Below are 16,809 nucleotides of genomic sequence, written 5' to 3'. Positions count from 1 at the left end.
GCTACTTCAAAACCATTTTTTCCACATCTGATGATCTGGTCCCCATGTGCTTTTGGGAAATCTTTGATGGAGTAAATTGCATTGTCTGGCTTCAAAATCATACAATTTTGAATACAAGACACCCCAGGATATTTTTTAAATGGTGTTTTATATTTTATTGCTTTTCCGGTTTAAATTGTTTAATAAAAATAGTAAAAAAAATAAAAATAAATATATATTATATTATATTATCTATCTATCTATCTATATATATATATATAATCACATAGTGATTAGTAAGCTGGGCTCCATTGACCTGCTTGATTGGCTACAGTACCTGCAGTTCAAAATTATCAGGGGGGGGGTCTGGAGACACCCTCTGGGAACCCTCATTATGAATGGCCAGCATCTTGTCAGTAGTAGCAGTATAAAACACTGCGAAGAGGAACGATCCATCCCTGATTTTTTGTGTGGGTGTTGGACACCTCTTTACAGAAGCCCTTAGCAGCACATTTTATAAAAGGGTGTATTTCGGGGAAAGGGGCGAGCAATGCTGCTGCATACAATGTGTAACGTCCCGCGTCATTATATGCAGCAAAAGTTCCATAAATAGTGTTGAGGATTCATTCAGATTCAGACAGTCCACATCTAAAATGAAAGAGGTTAACTACAAATGCCTCTAAGTCTACCACGTAGACACATGAGGTCCTATAATTGCCGGAATCTGGAGCAGGAGCAGCTAACGGGATAAACTGAGAAAGGTTCCAAGAAACGGTGGCAGCCATCACAGGTCGGGTCCAGGGACGGAATAAAAGGCGTTGCAGGTACAGATACCGGGTGCTGTGGGCCCATCAAGCATTTGAGCTTCGTTGTGGTCACATGTTCAGTTGAGCGGGTATCCACGCTCAGGTGCAGGTAGAGCAGGAGACGTTCCAGCGTTATCTTCAACAGGTTTTCGGATTTTACACACGCAAAAAACACTGCAAAACAATAAAATAACCGTCACTGTGCTGAATGCTCACTGCGGAATAACGTTTGCTGATCGGTAGACACTAAAATACCAGATTAATGTTTTATTGAGGGAACTTGAACATGCAGGATAGGTATAGGGATCCTGAGGTTTCAGTCTTTACAGCAGTAGAAACAGGTGACTAGACGGGGGCCGGATGGGGCCGATCTGCCGCCAGGTTCTGGTTTGCCGACAGTAAAAAACGTTTTTAAAAGTTTTGAATACTTACAGAATAAGCAACGTTACTACAGCCGCACCAAGCAGCGCCCAGTGGTGTCGCTCAGGATCTGAAAGAAAAAAAAATAAATAAACGACCGAAAATTAAATACAAATTTTACAAAATTACTGTATTTCCTGTATAAAAGCAGGGTCACCATCTGGCACACGCTGGTTAGAGCCGCTACTTGGCGTATCCGCAGCTACATGTCTGAGTAAGGGACTTAGTAGAATATTATATCGTATAGACGCAGATACACTGAATTAGGGTTACAACAACTAATCGATAATTAAAATCATTGCCAATCGATTTGAATCGATTTTTATTGATTATAAAACAATCTGAAAAATCCCTCGTTTTATAATCCGTTTCAGTGACTCACAGCAGCAGCTCGTACTTACCGGTTCCTTACTGCAGTCACTGCTGATTGGCCCACCCACTTCCTTTTTCCAGTGCCTCCCTGCAGTCACTGCCGATTGGCTGCAAGAAGGGAGAGGGAGAAAGGGGCAGGGCCAATTGGCAGTGACTGCAGGGAGGGTCAGGAAGAAAGGGGCAGAGCCAAAGTGTCAATTGGCCCCACCCATTTCATATATCGTCAACATGGCTCAAGAACTCATCTAACTGGTGAGTATAAAATATTTGGGCTGCTGAAAGTTGGGGGCAGTTATAGTTAGTGGGATTAATTTAGGGGCAGTTGTGGTTGATGGGTCTTCTCTTCAGGGTTAATTTAATGCTGAGACTTGAGGGTTAATTTAATAAAGTTAACTTAAGGTGCAGTTAGAGGTAAAGGGGGCAAACTAAGGGGAATCTAAATCCTGGGGGCAGTGAAGATTATTAATGTATTTATTTATAAAAGTATTGTGTGCTGTGCTGCAGGCCTCTCCTTTGCCCGCTCTGAGTGCCGCAGTGGGTTTCGGGGTCTGCTGTTCTTCTAGGTTCTTGGTTTCCTGTTCTTTAACGCCCGTTATTGCCACTTGTGTTTCGTGGTTTCATGGGTTTCTGTTTCTATTTTCCTGTTTTTCATGCTTGGGGGGGAGGCGGTCTCCTCTCTGACGTTTTTTCCCTTTATTTTTCTCTTCTACATATCATCTCTTCTCTTGCTTCCGCTATCTCCTACCTGGTTGTCTTCTCTCTTGGCGGCTACTACTTACCCCCTGCCGTGGACGTTTTTGGTTATTGGCGGCCTTTCGGGTTCCTCTTTTGGTGAGGTTCTTGGTCTCCCGCCTAATACTCGTCCTAAAGGCGGTGGTACCACTTGTTTTTCTGTGTTATTTGTGTGGTGTGTGTGTGTGTTTGTGTTTGTGTGTTTTTTTTTTTTTTTTTTTTTTTTTCTTCTTTTTCTTCTTCCTCCTCCTTCTTCGTACTATGTTGTCCCCTGTCATTCCTCATTCCCTTTCTCCTAAACACCTCATTGTTTTGTCCTACAATGTGAGAGGGCTGAATGTCCCTGAAAAGCGGTCATGTCTCATACGTGATTTAAAGTTTCACAGGGCCTCTGTGGCCTTTCTGCAGGAAACTCATTTTCTTGCTGCTGGGCACCCTAACTTACTCAATGCTGCTTACCCTCGCGGCTACTTTAGTAACAACCCTGCCGGGAAGTCCAAGGGTACCGCTATCCTATTTGATAAGCATACTCCGTTCGAGGAGGCGGCTCGCTTGTCTGACCCAGAAGGTAGATATATTTTTGTTAAGGGCACTATAGCAGGTGCTCTTTACACGTTTGCCAATGTTTACTTACCCAACCGACAACAGCACAGGGCCCTTTCGAGAATGTTACGTTTGTTGCGCCCTTTCCAGGAGGGTACCTTAATCCTTGGGGGCGATTTTAATGTGGCGCTTGATCCCAGATTGGACACGTCGGTGGGCCGTTCCAGCACCTCCTCGCATGTTCTTCACAAGATCAAATTGCTTCTCCGGGACTTTCAGTTGGTCGATTGTTGGAGGGCGTTACACCCATGTGACAAGGACTTTAGCTTTTACTCCTCGCCTACGGGAGTATATACTCGCATAGACTATTTGTTCATACCTCACTATCACCTCACCCGCCTGGTTGCTGCCAGCTATGGCTCACTCACGTGGTCGGATCACGCTCCTCTCGTCCTATCCCTCTCGTCGAATTTGACCCGACCGTCCATTGCTTCATGGCGTCTCAACGAATCTCTGCTAGCAGATGCCTCTGTGGTGTCTGATTTTCAATCTGAACTCTCTAACTATTTTGATGACAATTTGTCCCCGGACATTTCGCCCTTGACGGTGTGGGAAGCCCACAAATGCGTGATCCGTGGCCGTTTCATTGCTCTCGGAACTCGGCGGAAAAAGGCCAACTCAGCGAAGATCAGCGCGCTGTACACCAAAATCGCGGAGCTGGAACGCCGTCATAAAGACCTTGCTTCTGCTGCGGATCTTCAGCAATTGCTCGAGTGTAGGAGGGAGTTGTCATCTATCCTCGTTTCTCAGGCTCGTCAGTCCTTTCTCAAGTTGAAGGCGTTATATTACGAACACGGGGACAAACCTGGAAAATATCTGGCTAGGGCTCTCCGCCAGCGGCGTAAGGTGTGTTACATCCCTCACGTTCGATCTTCGACGGGCGTCCTCCATAGACTGCCTCGCACTATGATGAATGCATTTGTTACGTATTACTCTCAGCTGTATAATCTCTCTTCGGAGGGTAGCCGTGGTCCCCAATCCCGGAGGTTGGAGCGGATCTCGGAGTATCTTGCTCAGCACTTGTCCAGGAAACTTACTCCTCAAGTTGCGGACAGTTTGGAGGCCCCTATCTCTCTACTCGAGCTAGAAATGGCGCTCAAGTCGTCTAAAGCTGGCAGGTGTCCCGGTCCTGATGGCTTTCCATTACTCTATTATAAGAAATTCTTCGGCATCCTTGGCCCCCATCTGGTGTCCTCGTTAAATGCCTTGGTTGATCGTCACGATTTTCCTGCTGACTCTTTGATGGCCACCATTTCCCTGATTCCCAAAGAAGGGAAGGATCCGGAGCTGTGTAGCAGTTACCGGCCGATCTCCTTGCTTAATACGGACCTCAAACTGTTCTCCAAAATTTTGGCTACCAGACTGAAGACCCTTGTCCCCCAGTTGGTTCACCCGGACCAGACCGGTTTTGTGATGGGGAGGGAGTCCAGGGACAGCACATTCCGCGCTCTCAATCTCATTCACGCTACGTCTACTTTGGGGAAGAAAGCTATCGTCTTGTCAACCGACGCTGAAAAGGCGTTTGACAGATTGGACTGGAACTTCCTGTTTGCAGTTCTAGATCACCTGAACTTCGGCCCTAATATGCGTCGCTGGGTACAGTCCCTATACACTCGTCCTTCTGCCCGGCTTAGGATCAATGGTGTCCTGACGGAGTCCTTCCCCATCTCGAACGGCACCAGGCAGGGTTGTCCGCTCTCTCCCCTGCTTTTCATACTGGCGCTTGAACCGTTCTTGGAAGCTATCCGACATCACCCGGATATTATGGGTTTGGAAATTGGCAACACTCACCATAAAGTGCTTGGCTACGCCGATGACCTTTTGTTTATTATTTCTAACCCAACTGTGTCTCTCCCGAATATCCTCCGAGAATTTCATATTTATGCCGAGCTTTCGAATTTTAAAATCAACGCCTCCAAATCGGAGATTATGAACTTGACTTTACCAAGGTCGCAGGCCTTACAGCTGGAATCCAGTTTTCCTTTCAAGTGGTGTGTCGATAGACTCCAGTATCTAGGAATTTGGCTCACCAGGGATCTGTCCCTCCTGTATTCTGCCAACTTTCTCCCGCTCCTGTCCACGTTACGGGCGGATCTCCGTCGCTGGTCGCCGCAATACCTCTCTTGGTTTGGTAGAATCAATGCGTTGAAGATGAATGTGCTGCCTAGGATACTTTACCTCTTCCAGACCATTCCGATTCGGCTCCCACTGGCCTTCTTCGCCTCACTGAAATCCATGTTTTTACAGTTTGTCTGGTCCAACAGGCGTCCTAGGACGAAGTTCTCGACTTTGATTCTCCCCAAGTCGGCTGGAGGTGCAGGTCTGCCTTGTCCACGCACGTACTACCATGCCTGTCACTTGCTGCGAGTCCTCGAGTGGTCACACCGACCCCCGCATAAATTATGGGTGGACATTGAGACTTGTTTAGTGGGCCAACAGGTGTGCCGTCTTCCCTGGCTGCCACTACAATATGCCAGAACGGTTGCTCGGGCTCACCCTCTGGTTGCTGCTACGCTTTGGACTCTCCATTCCCTTCACCGGTCCCGAGATCTTACCACCTATCCGTCTCCCAAGACACCCATTCGACGCAACCCGGATTTCCCTCCTGGACAGGGGGGGGGCTCCTTCCTGGGGTCTTCCTCTGCTGACTCTCCTCCTCTCTCTCACTTTTTATCTGGAACCCAACTCCGGTCTCTGGAATCCATTCTCGGGGACCGCACCCCGTCGGCTGTGGATCGCTTTCACTACTTGCAGCTTTCCAGTTTTTGGCGGAGCATTCGTCGGAAACATGCTCTCACGAGAGATCTTACTGACTTTGAGCACCTGTGTAGCGGCGCTGCCCTCCCTGCCCACGGCATCTCCATCTTATACCTGTTGCTGCTCCGGAAACAAGGGACTGCACCTTTACGATTCCAGGGGTTTTGGGAGCGTGAGTTGAACACCTCTTTGACTCCAGCGGAGTGGGACAAAATTTTTGTTCTCACGCACAAAAGCTCGCGTGCTACCAAGGCTCAAGAAACCTCATATAAATTGCTAACTCAATGGTATATGACTCCAGTTCTCCTTCATAGGGCCTTTCCGGATGTGTCGGATGTGTGCTGGAGGTGCGGGACGGCCCCTGGTACGCTGCTTCATCTCTGGTGGGATTGTCCCCTTATCGTCCCGTTTTGGTCGCAGTTGCACAGGATCATCACGCGCCTTACAGATAACCAACCCCCATTTTTACCTGGTCCATATTTGCTCCACCATACTACTCAACCTATCTCTAGCTATAAAAAATCTCTGGTTCGCCATTTACTTACGGCGGCGAAGTCGCTTGTCCCTCTCCATTGGAAATCTGTCACGCCACCCTCTGTTGGTGAATGGATTGCTCAGGTTGAGAAAATCTGCTCGCTCGAGGAATTGGCGGCGCATTCGGAAGATCGCTCCGTCAGTTATTCCCAGACTTGGTTTCATTGGCTGTCATTTTTGGGGGAGACTTCCTCGGGGTCCTTGCTCCAAGTGTGAGGCTCTTTTTCGTGTCACCCTTTTTGTGGAAGGCCCTTTTCCGTGTCTGTCCCTCCCCCCCCCTTATTTTTTTTATTTATTTTTTTTTTGTTTTGTTTTTTGTTTTTTGTCTCTTGTCGCTTCTGCTTGTCCTGTTCTTGTTTGTTGCCTTTGGTTCCTCTCCCACTCCCCGTCTTGTCGGACCTTTCCCTTTTTTCTTCTGTTGCTCCTTTTTCTGGTCTTCTATCCTCCTCTTCTTTCTCTTCTTTTCTTCTTGTCTTTTTCCTTCTTGGGAGGTCCTGTTTTGGGTACTGTTGACTCTCCTTGCGGGGAGTTTTCCTCGTGCTTCTGTACTTTGTACTTTTGACGGTTCGTGACCCGCTGCGCCGGGTACTTTTTCAGTATTTGTACCTTCTTGTTCTACTACTGGACTCCCTTATATTTCTGTTCCCCTTTTTGAAAACTTAATAAAAACATATTTACAAAAAAAAAAAAAAAAAAGTATTGTGTCTATGAACGAGTCTGCAAATCATATCGGGGGGTATACGGCAAACCTGGGGAGGACGGAGTGACATATCTGGGGGTATAAGGCATATAGGGTATAAGGCATATACATTATATAAGGCATATGTAGGGAGGGCAGTGTGGCAAACCTGGGCTCAAATGTGCATAACTGGGGGGGGGGCAGGTTGGGAAATAAACACAAGAAATGCATTTTTCAGTTTTTTTATTCTGCGGTTTGTTTTTTTTACATCCTACGTTACTTTATTAAATTTTATATAAATGAAAAATTTACATTTTTTATCCGATTAATCGAAAAAATTATCGGCCAACTAATCTATTATGAAAATAATCGTTAGTTGAAGCCCTACACGTAATCACCAAATTTCTACCCAAATGCCACAAAAAAAAAAAAAGAAAAGCTATCAAAGGTGCACAATGACCCACAAAACACAAACCGACACACCCCCTACTTATTACCAGCTGAACTTCCCACCTTATCAGCGACTACAATTTACAATTTACTTTATAAAGCCGTTTCCTGCTGTTTCTATACACATTATCGGGGCTTTTAGGTCTGTAGAACCCTGCGATCCCCTCATACCCAGCAAACATTCTGAGCTTCAAAGAGCGACTGCTCACACTGAACAGGGGTACTTGGTAGTTGCCTCCACTCCAGATTCATATTCTCCACCGGGGGCCGTCTAGGATCCACTTTGTATCAGTTTTTAATACTTCCTAAACGCAGATAATTCCATGAAACGTACCTTGTGTACGGACTTCGGGCGATCGGTGGGTCCTGTTCATGGCGTCAGTCACTTGGCACTCGTACTCCGCAGACGTCTCGTTCAGCGGAACAGCTAAGGTGCGATTCCCATCCCGCATCCGACTTCCATCAGTAACCGGCTGCTTGTTAGTAAACCACGAGACAGAAACACTATAGCCGGTGAAGTTACAGTAAAGTCCGTCAGAGACCTGAACGACCGACACATTCCCCACCGGATCTGTAACCAACATGAACCCATTTATTATCCGTGTATCCCAGTATGAATGACTTCTACAACGTAACTTCAGCAAAGCAACACGGGGTGATTCTTAGAGTTGCTCATTAACCCCGGCAGTGTTTTGTTATTTTGGACAGACATGGAACGGCTACAAATACTCCCTGAACCGGGAACTTACCGACCACTCGGAGGTTCTCGTAAACCATGGGCGATCCGTTACACTCAAACATGTAGCAGCCTTCGTGCTCCCTGCTTAAGGGACCCAGCGTAAAAGATCCATTTCCCAGCAGCTCGATGAGCGTCGTGTAGGGTGAATGCACGTGGGATTTACCAGAAATATCAGAATACACGACATGGGTTTTGGTTTTATTGTCTTTTCCAAGAAACCACACGTCGACCATATTGGAGCACGAAATTCCCTCCAAGCGGACGGCTTCATTCAGTATCCCGGTAATGTCTGCGATCACAATCGGCACTAAAAAAAAAAAATATATATATATTATAATTTGACTACAATGGTTAGCAAATTGGGGAAAACCTGTTTAATCAATAGACGATAACACCGTTTAGTTACACGTCTCAGAGGAGCAGAGTGTAACCAAAACTTGGGACGTACTGAACAGCATATTGGGGATGATGGGATGATTGGCTGCAATACTCAGCACTATCAATAGGTGTCAGTATACTTTTTACACTCATGGTAAATCACAGTATGCTCTTTTTGGTAGTTCTTGATACTAAGTTGCCACAAATAGATTGCAAAAAGAAGCTGCAAATGTTTAACTGTTTACTTGCTGAAATATATACAGTTTTATAACGGAATCATGGTAAATTCTATAGAAATAATAGAAACATTTTAAGTAATCAACATATTGATATAATATGGTACATGTATGTACAAACACCATATTTTACCTGTTTTCATTGGCACAATATGGGAATATATATTATTATTATTTTTATACGGGGATTATGGGTGGAATATTATAGTTACACATGCTAAGGAACACATTTGACCTTTTTCTGATAAGAATATGGGTATAATTATTATTTTTACATGGGGATTATGGGTGGAATATCATGGTTACACATGCTTAATAACATATTTGACCCATTTCGGATAAGAATATGGGTATACTCATTTTTTTACATGGGGAATATGGGTGGAATTTTATGGTTACACATGCTAAGGAACACATTTGACCCATTTTTGATAAGAATATGGGCATTTTATTATTTTTACATGGGGATTATGGGTGGAATATTATAGTTACACATGCTAAGGAACACATTTGATCTATTTCTGATAAGAATATGAGAATGTTTTTATTTTTACATGGGGATTATGGGTGAAATATCATGGTTACACGTGCCCAGTAACATATTTGATGTGTTTCTTTTAAGTAAACGGGTATAATTATTTTCATATAAAGGGATTATGCCTGGAATATCATGGTTACACATGCTAAATCAAATATGTTACTGGGCACATGTAACCATGATATTCCACCCATAATCCCCATGTAAAAAAAAATAATATTCCCATATTCTTATCAGAAATGGGTCAAATGTGTGCATAGGCATGTGAAACTGTAATATTCCACCCATAATCCCCGTGTAAAAATAATAATAATATATATTCCCATATTGTGCCAATCAAAACAGGTAAAATATGGTGTTTGTACATCCATGTACCATATTATATCAATATGTTGATTACTTAAAATGTTTCTATTATTTCTATAGAATTTACCATGATTCCGTTATAAAACTGTATATATTTCAGCAAGTAAACAGTTAAACATTTGCAGCTTCTTTTTGCAGTGTATTTGTGGCAACTTAGTATCAAGAACTACCAAAAAGAACATACTTTGATTTACCATGAGTGTAGCGCCACCTAGTGATAGCGCTGAGCATTGCAGCCAATCATCCCATCATGCTGTTCGTCCCCCAAACTTTTATCCATAGACATAAAGCAGGTAAAAAGTCCTGGGCTATAAACAGGGGCGTCGCCAGGGGGGGGCCAGAGGGGGCCATGGCCCCCCCTACATTATGCTGTGCCCCCCAGTGTGCCCCCCCAAGTGAAACGCTATACCATTGATTACTAAGCTCCAATTGCAGCCGATGCAGCTAACAGTTTCAAAGTGGCTGTAAAACCGCCTCCGCTGGCTGCTTAATGGATTGCTGGCATGCCAATCACTGACTGAGGCTCTTCGTCCCGCCCCTTTGAAGGGCGGGCTCTTACAGAACAGTTGCTTGTCACTGCCTGACAGGGAGAAGAGCATGAGGGAGAAGAGCAGCCTGCTGTTACAGTGGAAGAATGAAGGCCAGCAAAAAAAGTATTTCATTTTAAATAAATAGTGGAGGTGACAGAAGGAGGGACATTAACAAGGTGGGGGCTGCATTGGGAAAAGTAAATAATACACAAAGATGGTGGCTGGGGACATAATTACACATCAGGGTGGTTAGAAGGATGTCACATATATCAATACACAAACGGGGGGGGGGTTAATACACATGGGTATGGGGGCCATTATATTAACCAGTACAAGGGGTTGGTGCATCAATACACAAGGGAGGCTGGCTGGGGGCATCAAATAAATCAATACACAAGGGAGGGGGCTGGCTGGGGGCATCAAATAAATCAATACACAAGGGTGTATTGCAAAAATGCACAAAGGGGGGTGGCTGGGGGGCACAAATACACAAGGGTCAATACACACAAACAAAGCAATGTGGAAGGCATTTTATATGGTTATCCCATCCTGATGTGGGGGTCCATGTGGCAGCAGAGCCTGCCCTGGGGTGTGTGTTTGGGTGTCAGTGTGGCAGAGCTTGCCCTGGGGTATGTATTTGGGTGTCAGTGTGGCAGAGCCTGCCCTGGGGTGTGTGTTTGGGTGTCAGTGTGCAGAGCCTGCCCTGGGGTGTGTGTTTGGGTGTCAGTGTGGCAGAGCCTGTCCTGGGGTGTGTGTTTGGATATCAGTGTGGCAGAGCCTGCTCTGGGGTATGTGTTTGGGTGTCAGTGTGGCAGAGCCTGCCCTGGGGTATGTGTTTGGGTGTCAGTGTGGCAGAGCCTGCCCTGGGGTATGTGTTTGGGTGTCAGTGTGGCCTGTCCTGGGGTGTGTGTTTGGGTGTCAGTGTGGCAGAGCCTGTCCTGGGGTGTGTGTTTGGGTGTCAGTGTGGCAGAGCCTGTCCTGATATGAGTTTGGTCATCTGTTTCCTGGCACTTTACTTGCTGTAGAGGGTTAAATAGAACTTTGTCATTTTTATTTATCCAGATTTTGTGGTCACTTCAGAGGACAAAACTTTCTAGGCCTAGAAATCAGAGGAAAAGTAAAGGTTTTGTGTTATTTACTCTTATTTCAGTCTGAATATATTATTAAAAGTTAGATGTTGGTTCAGAGTTTGTAAAACTCAATTCTTGATTTCATTATACAGGACGCTATTCCCCTTTGGTTTCACAGGCCTTCACAGACCAAGTGCTACTCAGCTTAGTTATATGCAGCTGCATGCATTGTGGTATCTGTGATGCGGCGTTCATTTGTTCGTTTGGTGACGCAGCGCTAAGATGGTTGTGATGCATTAATGGCTAAAAGTTTTGTTGAAGTTTCCATTATGTGTAATCTCCTTAATTTATTTGGGCCTTTTTTGATTTCTGGGATTTTAATAATGTGATAAAAAAGAATGATTTATAGTTGTTTGGATGTCAAATAGTTTGTCAAATTCTGTTGATCTGTATCTGCTATGTTTCCATACATTATTTATGTATACCTGCAAATACAGGTTTTTTTTATCTCATTCAGTTGCGTGTGCTGTTTCCATGTGTTGTTTATTTGATCTATACCTGAACTACAGGGTGTAAGTAAAAGAGCGGTATGGTTTAGTGAATGAGGGGACAAAGGGACTCTGGAGCTGATTACAGGGGAGAGGACCTCTCAATGTCACGGTGCAGGACTGACTCTCACAGTCTTCCCCTGATCTGTAGTCAGTGTGGCAAATATATTGGCTGCATGGGGCTAATATTAATATATATCGGAAGCTGGGACTAATATTTATATATATCGGCAGCAGGGGCTAATATTAATATATATTGGCTGCAGGGCCTATTATCAATAAATATTGGCTGCAGGGGCTAATATTTATATATATTGGCTGCAGGGACTAATAATATATATCGGCAGTAGGGGCTAATATTAATATATGTTGGCAGCAGGGTATAATTTTTATGTATATCGGCAGCAGGGTATAATATAAGTATGTATATCATCAGCAGGGTATAATATAATTATGTATCCGCAGCAGGGGCTAATATTAATATATATCCGCTGCAGGGGTTAATATTAATATATATATATATATATCAGAAGCAGGGTGTAATATTTCTATATATATATGCAGCAGGGTCTAATATTTATATATATTGTCAGCAGGGGCTAATATTAAAGAATGAAAAATAACTGTCACTTTAGCTGTTATTTTGAAATCATATTTTAATCACAGTCTTTACATATTGTGTAGTTAAATAACGTGTGTATATATATATATATATATATATATATATATATATAGTGTATATGTACCGTTTTATAATTGGCCCCCCTACTTTGGTCCCTGGCCCCCCATGTGCCCCCCCTAAATATGAAAGCTGGAGACGCCACTGGCTATAAAATCCACAGAACGACCTCTGACTCTCCCCCAAAGTTAAGAAACGTTCATTCCTCCTTCGGTTGACTGAAATGTGAAGATCGCGTGACTTTAAAGATAAAACATTTCACTCACCTGACCGGTTTACCTGCCGGCAGAGCTCCGGACTCCCAGGACTGCTGGAGGAGTGAAGACGTCGCAGGTTACTGATGGCGATCAGCTGATTAGTAAGTAAAGTCTGCAAATTCCGTTTGTTTTTCGGCATCTTTTAATATATTATTTGAAGTTTGTCGGTGCGATCTGTTGGACGGGAATACATTTTGTTGTTGGATGCCCTACTGCGCTATTGGTGTCCCGGTTCTTGTAATGAGACGCATTGTCAGCAGCATTAATCCTCTTGTCGTTTGGATTAACCCCTCGCTAACTGGTCGGAAGGCCCTCGATCAGCATTGTGCCCCTATATACGAGAGACGGTATTTAAGTGGCTGCAGTGAACCTCTCCCCGCCGGAGCTTCGCCTCATAGTGAGGAGCAGTCACCGGGAGAGGGGACATACTACAATGAATGAAGGGGAGGAATGCCCATAGACAGATTATATATATATATATATATATATATATATACACACACACACACACACACACACATCACTAATTCCTCCCCATTTTGTCATTCGTTTTAGTATGTCCCCCGGGAAAGCAGTTCCCGCATTGAGCGAACCGATCCACTTTACCGATGCGGGCGGACTTCCCATAACTAGTAAGTAATCCCCCCCATACCAGAGTATTAATTGTACAGCACCGAGTAGCCCACGAAACGCCGTCCAAGCGAGATATCAGCAATCGTCTCCAGCAATAAAGCCGCGTTCAGAGCCGTAAAGGCGGAGTGTCCGGCACACTCACCCATCGGGATCAGCACCAAGCACAGCGCTGCGGAGAGACCCGGACACATAGCACCGAGAGCGGGCGACCCGGTAAGTAGGACGCGTTAGCGGCAAACAGGCGGCGATGCACGGACTCCGGCTTTAAATTATCGGCGCAAAGGCTTTTCTTTCTGCTCGTCCGATAGCAAGTTCTCCGAGACCCAACTTCGCAGTCCCCACCGGACCACCTCCTCCGCGGGTGTGAGCTATATTACCTTTTGCCCCCTAGTGGTCAGGTCCTGTAAAGGCTAGTCCCATAAAAGGATAGGAAGTAGACGCTTCATAGTGACAAATCTAGTTTCCATGGTAATAAAGGCAAGAAAAATTCCAGAAACGTGTATTAGAGGGACATACTAAAACGAATGACAAAATGGAATGCCCATAGACTATAATGGGGAGGAATGCCCATAGACTATAATGGGGAGGAATGCCCATAGACTATAATGGGGAGGAATGCCCATAGACTATAATGGGGAGGAATGCCCATAGACTATAATGGGGAGGAATGCCCATAGACTTTAATGGGGAGGAATGCCCATAGACTTTAATGGGGAGGAATGCCCATAGACTATAATGGGGAGGGATGCCCATAGACTATAATGGGGAGGAATGCCCATAGACTTTAATGGAAGGGAAAAGAATAATCGATTTTTAAATAAAAGCTTAAGAAATAGCAATTAGATATTTGGCCCACATACTCCCCTAGAACACACATGTGATCTAAAACTCAGATTATGTGGGATTATAGCTGTTTTCTAGATCTTTGGCACATATACTCCCCTAGTACAGAGACAGGATCTAAAACTCATATCATGTGGGATTATAGCTGTTTTCTATGGAATGACAGGTGAATGACGGTATTGATGGAATGCCCATAGGATATAATGGGAGGAAAATCAAACCTGTTTTTATGACAAAACCTTGTGAAATATCATATAGATCTTTGGCACATATACTCTCCTAGTACAGAGACAGGATCTAAAACTCAGATTATGTGGGATTATAGCTGTTTTCTATGGAATGACAGGTGAATGACAGTATTGATGGAATGCCCATAGGATATAATGGGAGGAAAATCAAACCTGTTTTTATGACAAAACCTTGTGAAATATCATATAGATCTTTGGCACATATACTCTCCTAGTACAGAGACAGGATCTAAAACTCATATCATGTGGGATTATAGCTGTTTCCTATGGAATGACAGGTGAATGACGGTATTGAGTGAATGCCCATAGGATATAATGGGAGAAAAATTAAACTTGTTTTTCAGAGAAATCCATCTGACATATCATATAGATCTTTGTCATTTTGAACACTGGTGACACTTGTAATATGTTGGTCACCAGAATGAGGAATCTGCACACACACCAAAGGATCTCTGGTGCTTAACTGTGCCAGGAAGGGCCAGCTCCCCAGTAGATCAAAATAAATAAAGGCCCCAGGCACTCAAGGGTTCCAGCTCAGGCAGATTTATTAAAGGAAGACAGCAACAACGTTTCAATCTTACAATGAGGTCTTTATCAAGTTGATAAAACTGTTATTTTGTTGAATTGAGTCCTCACACAAGTATGCCTTCCACTATTCTCTGATAAAACATAAGTTTGCCAGTTGGTAACAAGCAGCTGCAATAGACAATAATCTGTCACAATTTTCTTTTGCTCTTTCTTTTTCCTCACGGAATCTATGACTATCACCTCCCTGGTATTAAAAAGGACTACACCAAGGCACCAGTGCTGTCCGGAGCCCCAGGAATCCGTGTTAAAAGGAACCAACAAAATGTCTTTGTTTAAGGCGACATTTTCCCCCCAAGAAGCTGTAGAAACTTTGGTAAATGTAGGTGGGGCGTCAATCTTTTCTGTAAGATTTCTCTGGCAGATGAAGTTGCTTATGGCTTCTTCAATATCTTCACCACAAAGCCATTGTCCGGGATCCAGGGTTTTCAAAATCTGTTATCTGAATCTGTTGGTGGCAGCTTCCAGGGGGTTAAGTCATCCCATGCAACAAGTTCATTCATTTCATGCCCATCCTTCTTTGGCGTTGAGTGTTTAGGCCGTTCATTCTCATATACATTGTGAAGGTCTCAGTTACAGACGTGGCATTTAGTCTACAACAAATGAGTCTATTCACTAAAAAATGATGTGCAGTAGAGTTGAGATCCCTGGCTTAACTAGAGTGAGTTATCTCTCTCGAGGCGCACGCTCTCTCTCTCTCCCTCTCGAGGCGAGCGCACGCTCTCGCTCTCTCTCCCTCGAGAGAGAGAGAGACGCACTTACTGGCACAGATAGAGAGAGACACACTCACTGGCACAGAGAGAGAAACACACTCACTAGCACAGAGAGAGACACACACTGGCACAGAGAGAGACATTCACTCACTGGCACAGAGAGAGAGAGAGAGAGAGAGAGAGACACTCACTGGCACAGAGAGGGACAGACACACTCACTGGCACAGAGAGAGACACACACACACTCACTGGCACACAGAGAGAGAGACACTCACTGGCACACAGAGAGAGAGAGAGACACTCACTGGCACACAGAGAGAGAGAGAGACACTCTCACGGGCACAGAGAGAGAGAGACACTCTCATGGGCACAGAGAGAGAGAGAGACACTCTCACGGGCACAGAGAGAGACAGAGAGATGCTCTCACAGGCACAGAGAGAGAGACACTCACTGGCACAGAGAGAGAGAGAGAGAGAGAGACACTCACTGGCAAACAGAGAGATAGACACTGGCAAACAGAGAGAGAGAGAGACACTCACTGGCACAGAGAGAGAGACACTCACTGGCACAGAGAGAGAGACACTCACTGGCACAGAGAGAGAGACACTCACTGGCACAGAGAGAGAGAGACACTCACTGGCACAGAGAGAGAGAGACACTCACTGGCACAGAGAGAGAGAGAGAGACACTCACTGGCACAGAGAGAGAGAGACACTCACTGACACAGAGAGAGAGAGACACTCACAGGCACAGAGAGAGAGAGACACTCTCACGGGCACAGAGAAATGCTCTCACGGGCACAGAGAGACAGAGACACTCACTGGCACAGAGAGAGAGAGAGAGACACTCACTGGCACAGAGAGGGACAGACACACTCACTGGCACACAGAGAGAGAGAGAGAGACACTCACTGGCACAGAGAGGGACAGACACACTCACTGGCACACAGAGAGAGAGACACACACACTCACTGGCACAGAGAGAGACACATACACACACACACACTCACTGGCACACAGAGAGAGAGACACTGGCACACAGAGAGAGAGAGAGACACTCACTGGCACAGAGAGAGAGAGACACTCACTGGCACAGAGAGAGAGAGACACTGGCA

The 16,809-nt window shown here is 44.9% G+C and overlaps 1 protein-coding gene and 2 long non-coding RNA genes across 3 annotated transcripts; 1 reads left to right on the top strand and 2 right to left on the bottom strand.

The window, feature by feature from the left end:
• Positions 1 to 706: 706 nt before the first annotated feature.
• On the bottom strand, positions 707 to 13,602 carry LOC128476864 (uncharacterized). Its single transcript, XM_053458031.1, has 5 exons — positions 13,449 to 13,602; positions 8,082 to 8,378; positions 7,667 to 7,903; positions 1,218 to 1,275; positions 707 to 959 (listed from the first exon to the last, which is right to left on the bottom strand). Exons 1-5 carry the CDS (start codon positions 13,495 to 13,497, stop codon positions 863 to 865), a joined length of 738 nt encoding a protein of 245 aa, XP_053314006.1. The 5' UTR covers positions 13,498 to 13,602; the 3' UTR covers positions 707 to 862.
• Positions 10,488 to 11,588, top strand: LOC128476896 (uncharacterized). Its single transcript, XR_008347893.1, has 2 exons — positions 10,488 to 11,014; positions 11,050 to 11,588. It is a non-coding gene; the product is annotated as an uncharacterized LOC128476896 (long non-coding RNA).
• LOC128476907 (uncharacterized) lies at positions 11,536 to 12,235 on the bottom strand. The gene is made up of 2 exons (XR_008347904.1): positions 11,950 to 12,235; positions 11,536 to 11,919 (listed from the first exon to the last, which is right to left on the bottom strand). It is a non-coding gene; the product is annotated as an uncharacterized LOC128476907 (long non-coding RNA).
• Positions 13,603 to 16,809: the final 3,207 nt, after the last annotated feature.

This window comes from Spea bombifrons, chromosome 1, assembly GCF_027358695.1.
Source record: "Spea bombifrons isolate aSpeBom1 chromosome 1, aSpeBom1.2.pri, whole genome shotgun sequence".
NCBI classification, from domain to species: Eukaryota; Metazoa; Chordata; class Amphibia; order Anura; family Pelobatidae; genus Spea; species Spea bombifrons.
The sequence above is the reverse complement of the archived record's forward strand: the minus strand, read 5'-3'. Positions and strand labels throughout refer to the sequence as shown.

Bases quoted from the DNA above. Each gene is read 5' to 3' on its own strand.
- LOC128476864 (XM_053458031.1), bottom strand. From the start codon at position 13,497: ATGTGTCCGGGTCTCTCCGCAGCGCTGTGCTTGGTGCTGATCCCGATG. The intron at 1,276-7,666 runs GTACGTTTCATG...TTTTTCTTTCAG, and splicing joins GCCCGAAGTCCGTACACAAG to ATCCTGAGCGACACCACTGG. The intron at 960-1,217 runs GTAAGTATTCAA...ATTGTTTTGCAG, and splicing joins GTAGTAACGTTGCTTATTCT to TGTTTTTTGCGTGTGTAAAA.